This window comes from Lipotes vexillifer, unplaced genomic scaffold, assembly GCF_000442215.2.
Source record: "Lipotes vexillifer unplaced genomic scaffold, Lipotes_vexillifer_v1.1 scaffold1180, whole genome shotgun sequence".
Classification (NCBI taxonomy): domain Eukaryota; kingdom Metazoa; phylum Chordata; class Mammalia; order Artiodactyla; family Lipotidae; genus Lipotes; species Lipotes vexillifer.
In genome coordinates this window covers 758,893-767,922 of record NW_006771828.1, presented here as the reverse complement: position 1 = coordinate 767,922, position 9,030 = coordinate 758,893, and the positions used below count along the sequence as shown (strand labels likewise).

General features: G+C 40.1%; 1 protein-coding gene across 1 annotated transcript in view; it reads right to left on the bottom strand.

Annotated features, from left to right (window-relative positions):
- The window catches only part of COL19A1 (collagen type XIX alpha 1 chain), a 381,858-nt gene that overhangs the window by 8,536 nt on the left and 364,292 nt on the right, over positions 1-9,030 (bottom strand). The window contains exon 49 of the mRNA XM_007447208.1: positions 1,982-2,110. Within this exon, the coding sequence (XP_007447270.1) occupies positions 1,982-2,110 (129 nt within the window). The remainder of the gene's footprint in view (positions 1-1,981; positions 2,111-9,030) is intronic.

Genomic DNA, 9,030 nt, shown 5'->3' with positions numbered 1-9,030 from the left:
CTGCTCCCCGCAGGGGGAGAGGCCCCAAAAGTGGGAGGCCCCCGTGCCGCAAAAAAAAAAAAAAAAAAAAAAAGAACTGGATCCGAAGCTCCATCACGAGTGGAAACAGTAGATAAGGTCTCCTCGGCAGCACAGCAGATAAAACCCATAGAAATCCTTTGCGGAAGTGAAGGTCAAGGAGTGGTGAACAGAGGTCTTGTTTCCAAAAGCTGCACGAACACTGCTGACCTGGCACGGCCTCTGCTGGAGAGCCTTCCAGGTGGGCCTTCCCTGCATGGGAGGGAGCCCGAGACAGGGGTTTGTGTGGACAGGTGACTCTCGTTCCAGAAGGGTTTTCCTTGCTATCCTGACCATGCATTGCTCTTGTCCCCTGAGATGGCCACTGTGTGAAGAATCTGTCCAGCATCTTTCTCCTATTGGTGTTAACAGTCCTGGTTCTTCACGTGGTTTGAGGCACCAAACATCTTCAGATGGGCTATCAAGGGCTTCCTTCCCGTCTCCTATACTCTGAATTCACAAGAGACCCAACTAGCAGAAGATGGTAATTAACCACCCTTTACACAATGGTACATACACAAGGCTACACCTGATTCTACACCTGCTTCCAATTCCCTGCCAAAACTCTCTGTGACCTAAGAGAAAGCAGGTAGAAAAGACAGTTCAGGTAAACTAGAGTGATTCACTGCCGTTGTTTTACACTGTGCTAGCTAAGCCAGAAGGCTTGTCAGTCTCAGTGGGAAGTTAGGATCCTAACAGACCCCACGACTGGGGAAAACGGTGCCTCTTTCAGGGGAGGGAGGACATGGCAATCACCTTTGGGCCCTTCCTACAGAAAATAGAGAAGCCGTAGGAAGGAAAGTGAACTAGCGAAAGGGAAATAACTCTCCGCATATATAGTATTTTGAACTCTATTCCTATGTGATATTGGTGTTAACTTTCTCTTTTCTCCTTTGTCCATTCATCTGTTGATGGACACTTAGGTTGCTTCCCTGTCTTGGCTACTGTAAATAGTGCTGCTATGAACACTGGGGTGCATGCATCTTTCCAAATTAGCATCTTTATCTCTCTCCTTTACACAAGCTTTTGATTATTCCAAGGAGAGCCCTTGAGTTCCTCTATAATAACACATGAAAAGCAGTATCTCTGGCCTTTCCTCTCACAGTACGTACTCATTGGATCTAATGCTTCCTTGTCAGGGCTGTGAATCTTCTAAACCAGGCTGCCCTTGGCCCCTCTGCTGATTGCCTATCGCATTTCTAGAAAATGCTCTTGCCAGCTGAATTTAGCCGAGCTACACTTAAGACCATGTCTCTTGTCAAGTTATCATCAGTGGAGCAAATTTGTTTTTTGGCCAATTTAAGTCTTGCTTTGAAAAATTTAGAAACGTGAGAAAATTTTTTTTTTTAATTCAGAAGTTACCATCCACAACTTTTGCAGAAGAAAAAGGATTCTAAAATTTCTCAAAAATATATTTCGGACCCAAATCACTAGTTATAGTAGCAGGTCTTAAGACTTTTTCCTCAGTTTCTTTAAGATACTAAGATTCTTGTTGTCTACTTACATTAACAGTGAGGCATAAACAACTAGAAATTTGCAGATAATAATGATAAATAAGCACATTATTGCTGTTATTATCATAATAAGTATTGTTATTAAATACATTTAGATTAGCAGATAATTTTAAGTCAGGTTTAAACTGGAATGAATAATAGTTAAAAATTTATTTCTAGAATATCAAATATTAATAAGATATCCTATATTAAATCATTATATATGCATATGTATATATAAATTTATAAAATACATACCAACTATATATATTATATATTATATATAATCTAATATATATACTTTTAATGTATATTAATATATATTTGTAATGTACATTAATATGTATAATTTTTGCCTTAACTGTGATTAGCATGTTATAAATACTGAGAGTTAAAGAGTTGGTAAACAAATATTGTCCTCAGAGACGTACCTTGGGGCCCAGGGTCTCCTGGTGGCCCAGGTAACCCATCCTTTCCTGGTGGACCAGGCCTCCCATGAGCTTGGGCAGCCAGCATTGCTGCTGGTAGCTTGAGTTGGGACAGGAACACAGCCATCCTCTCTTCATTGATGAAAGGGAAAATAATATGCATGTTATGGAAATATTTTTTATGTCAAAAGTTTTCAAATATTTTTACATAAAATTCAACAAAAAATTACTTGGTTTTCAATTTAAGCACATCTAATTTACCAACTGGTCTGATCGTGGAGAGATTTTTTTGACTGTTCAAGTAAAACAGATTGTACAAAGTTGTTTGAATATGGATGCACATGAGTTGTGTTGATCAGAGGATTGAGAACCTTCAGTGCTTCAGAGATGTCGCCAATCTAGCAGACAATACCCTAGAGCAGGGGTCCATGGCCCGTTAGGAACCAGGCACACAGCAGGAGGTGAGCGGCAGGCAAGCGGAGCGAAGCTTCGTCTGTATTTACAGCCGCTCCCCATGGCTCGCATTACCACCTGAGCTCCGTATCCTGTCAGATCAGCTGCAGCATTAGATTCTCACAGGAGCACGAACCCTACTGTGAACTGCACATGCGAGGGATCTAGGTTGCATGGTCCTTATGAGAATCTAATGCCTGATGATCTGAGGTGGAGCTGAGGCGGTGATGCTAGCACTGGGGAGTGGCTGCAAATACAGATTATCATTAGCAGAGAGGTTTGACTGCACAGAGACCATAATAAATCAACTGCTTGCAGACTCATATCAAAACCCTATCAGTGAGTGGCAAGTGACAATTAAGCTGCATCTTACGGAGTAGACTGGACATAAGCAACACACGTCGGGTGTCACTGTCCCCATCACCCCCAGATGGGACCATCTAGTTGCAGGAAAACAAGCTCAGGGCTCCCACTGATTCTGCATTATGGTGAGCTGTATAATTATTTCATTATATATTACAGTGTAATACTAATAGAAATAAAGTACACAATAGATGTAATGCACTTGAATCATCCCCAAACCACCCCCGTCCCCAGTCTGTGAAAAAACTGTCTTCCACGAAACCGGTCCCTGGTGCCAAAAAGGCTGGGGACCGCTGTCCTAGAGCCTAATTAACCTCTGGTAATGACTTGAGGAGAGAATTCAGGTTCATATTAAAAAATGGTTGTTATAATACATTTAAGCCACTTTCCAGCGGTGTTGTGAATGTGTGTGTGGTGGTTTAAAATATGTTGACAAGGTCTTTCTTTTTTTATTTTTGCAATACACGGGCCTCTCACTGTTGTGGCCTCTCCCGTTGCGCAGCACAGGCTCCGGACGCGCAGGCTCAGCGGCCATGGCTCACAGGCCCAGCCGCTCCGCGGCATATGGGATCTTCCCAGACCGGGGCACGAACCCACATCCCCTGCATCGGCAGGCGGACTCTCAACCACTGCACCACCAGGGAAGCCCGTTGACAAAGTCTTTGACACTCCCTTCCAAATGGAATTAGGTGGAGCCTAATCCCCCTATTCTGGAGTGTGGGCTGAACTTCCTTTCACTTCTAATGAATAGAAAAAAGGCAAGTGGGGACACTAAGACATAAAAGCCTCGTGGCTTCCTGACTGCTTTCTCTCTTAGATTCTCATTCTGGGGGAAGCCAGCTGCCACGTCATGAGGGCATGAAGAGAGACCCACATGGGGGTGAGCTGAAGCCACCTGCCAACAGCCACGTGAGTGAGCCCGGAGGTGGATCTTCCCGCCCCAGCTGAGCCCTCAGAGGACGTCAGCTCTGGCTGACACCCTGAAAGCAACTTCATGACAGACGCCGAGACAGAACCACACAAGTAAGCGACCCTTTAAGTCCCTGACCCACAGAAAACGCACGATAATAAACACTGTTGTTTTAAGCCACTAAAGTTTTGAGATATTTTCTTATGCAGCGATAGATAACTCATATGGTATGTGACACTTTATATCCTTGAACAAAACTGCATTATTGATAGAGAGGTTTATTTATTGAAAAGATGGGTCACAGGTTTCCTATTCATTATGGCTTCATGGCACTGTTTAATTTCTATACAGGGCTAATACTTTGTCAACAATTTATGCTTTTTAGAGAAAATGTTCTATTATACACCCTCAATATTATTCTTTTTTTCTTTTTTTTTTTTCGGTTTGATTTCCAGTTAGTTCCATCATTCAGCCAAGGTTTTAGTAGGAAGGATGTCTCATTTGGCCAAAGGGACAAACGCAGCATTGCTGCCGAGGAGCATGTGCCCAGGGAATGCCAACTGCAGACCCAGTGAAACCAGCAAAGTCTCTGTACATTTCTGTGAACCTCAAGAAAACGCTGAAACTAAGAACACACAAGTTACAGGAAGTTGACAAACTATCCAGAACATTTAAACATCTTTTGTCAGTGTTGAGTGATGTGACCTTTATGAACTGAATATGTCCTAAGTCTTCTCAAGGACACATCACTGTCATCTGCCCTTTGTTCATCCACCAGGCTGCCTGGAGCCCAACCCTGTTCATCTGGGTCCTAAAGAGAAAGTCCAGGGAGGGAAGGCAGGACTGTGTAAGAGTGCTACCTCGGGTGAGCTCGGCTGTCTGGCCGTGAGCGTGTCCTACAGGGTACATCAAATGTCAGTGCTTAGGGTCAACAAAAAAGTGACTCTACATTGTAGGACATTGGTGCATTAATAACTCATAACATTTAAAGGGTGTGGAAAATGAACACCAAAAAATGTAAATATGAAAATATAAATTAAAATTTTCACCCTAAAATTCCTAAACAAGTCATATTATTAACTAAATTAAACATTCTCTATAAGCAGGGCTTTGCATTGGAACTTTAACATTTTCTGCATTAAGTGCTCTTGTTCAGAAATCACAGAGAATTACTCAGCCAAAAAAGAAACAAAATTGAGTTATTTGCAGTGAGGTGGATGGACCTAGAGAGTGTCATACAGAGTGAAGTAAGTCAGAAAGAGAAAAACAAATACCGTATGCTAACACATACATATGGAATCTAGAAAAAAAAAAAAATGGTTCTGGAGAACCTAGGGGCAGGACAGGAATAAAGAGGCATATGTAGAGAATGGACTTGAAGACATGGGGAGGGGGAAGGGTAAGCTGGGACGAAGTGAGAGAGTGGCATGGACTTATATACACTACCGAACTAAAACAGATAGCTAGTGGGAAGCAGCCGCATAGCACAAGGAGATCAGCTCGGTGCTTTGTGACCACCTAGAGGGGTGGGATAGGGAGGGTGGGAGGGAGATGCAAGAGGGAGGGGATATGGGGATATATGTATACATATAGCTGATTCCCTTCGTTATAAAGCAGAAACGAACCCACAATTGTCGAGCAATTATACTCCAATAAAGATGTTAAAAAAAAAAAGAAATCATGGAGAGAGCAGAGAGAGATGATCATTTCAATATTCAATAAGAACTATTATCCATGTTTTTATAAGTGCCGTGCACTATAAAGATTAACTGCCAATAAGCTTTATTTTATGACTAGAAATCTGTTATATAATTATTCTCAGAATTACTTTTTTGAATAATCAAATCCATGGTTACACTTATTATTGTAGAATTCTTGGTTATTAACCCCACATAGACTATTGTTCAGTTAAATTTCATCTCAAAAGCATTTTCAATATTTTGCCACTATATGGATAATTTTGGTAGTCATTAATGCAAATTCACCCAAAGTCCCTGATAAATACAATGTATCATTGGATTCTGTATTTAAACTTGCTTGTTTTGTTTATATTTTACATAGCTCATATTTAACAAATCTAATATACACATAACTAGATTTAAAATAGAAAACTGGAGGAAGGCATATCCTTGTCATGACAAAAAAAAGTAACCACATTTTTTTTCTTTTCACATATTTTCTTTAAAAAGCAAATTCAAATGATTTCACTTGTAAAACTAACAATTTTTCAAAGATATAGCTAGTAAGTAGTAAGAAATGACCCTTTTATGTGAAAAATTCAGCATAGGTTTGGTGCAGACAAATCTTCTAGAAAAATGTTTTACTGATTAAATTAGTGTTTATTCTGCAACTAAGAACCAAATGACAGTGACATATTAGAATCTATAGCTGCCAGTTAGAAAAAACAAGGGCCAAATCATATAGACCTTGTAAAGAATTACCTCAATTTTCTCCAGTCTCTTCGCTCAGTTTAATTCATTTAGTTGAACTTTAAAGACACTTTTCGCTTAAACAGGATGTGTACGTTTTACAAATTTTTTGATAAAGAGCAAATTACTACTGAGTAAAACCTATTTTTCAGTGGGCTTTCAATAAAAATTTTGTTTAAAAAAATGTAGGTCCCTACACTGTTTAGGAAATAAAACCAAAATTCTTTTCAAATAGAATCATTAAGGGAAAAGCCCCAACAAATGTGGAGTATTAGCTATAATTAACAAAAGAGTAATCACCCTACACTCACATTCTGAAATCACAAAGCAAGCCGAATGGAAACATGCCAGTACCCACAGGACCAGAATCTCTGATGCGGATTGATTGACAATGATGATGAAGACCAATGAGGGTCTGAGTGATATTAAGTCACCGGCTTTCCAGTAAAACTTTTTATTACCTGACTTTCCACCTGGGGCATGTTTGGTTGATGTTAACACATTTGTTTCCAGTAACAACAGATAAAACAATTTTGCAATTAATATATATAGTTTTGCAAATCATCACATTGAATCTAGATAGAATATCTTTATATTACATCGTAAACTGGGTGTTTTATAAAAAAATATGAAATTCAGTGATCACAGTTTGAAACTTTGTGTATTATTTGTTGTTTTGCACTTAAAAGATAGATATATATTTCAGTACAATTTTTCTTAATTTGAAACATACCTCTTTGAATATCTTCAATGTCTAAACACAAATATAGCACTAGTTTTTCCTCTTTAATGTAGGAATTGAATTTGTAAGTAACTCGCTTTGGGTGCTTTTAAATATTTTTAGCAAAACAGAGAGTTCTTTTGAATAATTACTTCTAGCTGTAAATTATCTAGCTTTAAGATACACTCAAAAACAGTTATTTAGCACAGGGTAATTACCTCCTCTGAACCATACTCCAATGCGCTATAATTTTAAATAATATGTTTCTGAGCTGGTAAATAAATTGTAAAGACTTGTATTCTTAATTGCGTTTCCTCTGTTTTCAGGGATCTTTGGTCAATTGAACTGTTTTTGGCTATGCTTTGTAATGAGGCAGGAAATTGAAGAGTTTGGATAGGAGCTTTGCATAAACCAAACTCACACAGGCCATCTGCCAAGGCAAACCCATAGCAGTCATTCTAACAAATGATACCAATGGCTGGCCTTCCTTGGAGAATGGGCTTGTTAATATCATGCAGACATTAACATTAATGTGATAATAAAGTACATTATACGGAGAAGGAAGGATGTCATCTGGCCCACGTCTACCTTCTATTTCACAGAATTTGTAAATACTTTCAAAGAGAGAAATTCACTTTTTTCTCCTAATGCCCATTCAAATGTTTAATTGCCCATTTTCTTGGTATAGTTTCAACTTATTTCCTTTTGTTACCCCCTTATGGAAAAGAGAGAGTAGTTAATGAGTATTTCCCTTGGGAAATCAGTCATCTACTTGATAATATTGTTCCTCTTAGCCTTCAGGTTAAATAACTTTTACTCATAGACTTGGTAATCTGTTCTGTACATCACTTTTTGGTTCCAGTGTTCTGGGGTTTTTCCATACATCTCTTAAATGTGGAAGCAAAAATTAGATACAGTTATTTCTTAATGGGCAAAAACATCAGAAGAGTAATTTCCTTTCATGTCTCGAGAATGAGTTTCTAGTTTCATTCTAGCTGTTAATTCAACAGCATCTTTGGTGGCTTCATATTCATTTTGTGGCACATCAGGGTCCAAGGGTTGTTATTGCTACATTTGACTCTGGCTCAATTCTTTGTCACCTTTGTTGCTTTGAAATGTTATTATGAGTAAAGATGGTAGATTGAAAGCATGCATCTGCTTTAACTTTTTCCTGAATCACTGCAAAACAATGGTAAGTTACTTTTAAAGGCATAAAACCGCAAGAATGGGAGAATGTGAAAGGAGACGACATTAACCTTTGGAAGCTGAGAACCAGATGGCAGAGTGTGGGTGACTTAGCAGACTCAAGAAAACCAAATCTTTACACCAGGAGCTGAGAAACAGCCTGTGTTAAATCACAAAATCCTTAAAACGTTCAGGAGTTACATCTGGAAGTGGGGCTAAAGGAGGGGAACTAAAATAAGGGGGACTGGATGAAAGCCTGTTTAAGAAATGATCTTAGAAATCCCTTTCTCTGCTCTGTGCAGCTGGCTATTTGCCCCTTCCTAATCCCGGCAAAAGGCGGCAGGTTTATCATCTGAAAAGTGTAAACAGACCATCTCTGCACTGGGGACCCCAGACTGTGTTGAGACTCAGGCTTCCCTACTGAAAACAAGGAGAAGAAATGGGCATTGCCACCATTGCCCTATCCGCCTACCTTGCTCCCCAAATGCTGGCAACCCGGCAGGAAATGCAAGTGTTTCCTTTGGAGAATCTGACCAGAATACAAGGAAAGACTTCAAGACAGTGAAGTTGAGGGTCCCTTAATTAAAAAAACAAACAAACAAAAAACCCCCCAAAAAACAGCCAGATTACCCTACAGTAAAGCTAGTGGTTGGCAAGGCCACCATTCACTCCTAACTTTCCAGCAGTTTTTTAGAACCCATGCTTTTGTATGAGCACATGGCCAAGGATGACTGGCACTGAGGAAACCCTCTAAGCTGAATGATAGACCCAAACAAACAGAAAGAAGCAGATTGGAAGAGACAGAGACTATGATGTGGAAACTATTTTTAAAAACTATCTACGGGCCTCCCTGGTGGCGCAGTGGTTGAGAGTCCGCCTGCCGATGCAGGGGATGCGGGTTCGTGCCCCGGTCCGGGAGGATCCCACGTGCCGCGGAGCGGCTGGGCCCGTGAGCCATGGCCGCTGAGCTTGCGCGTCCGGCAACGGGAGG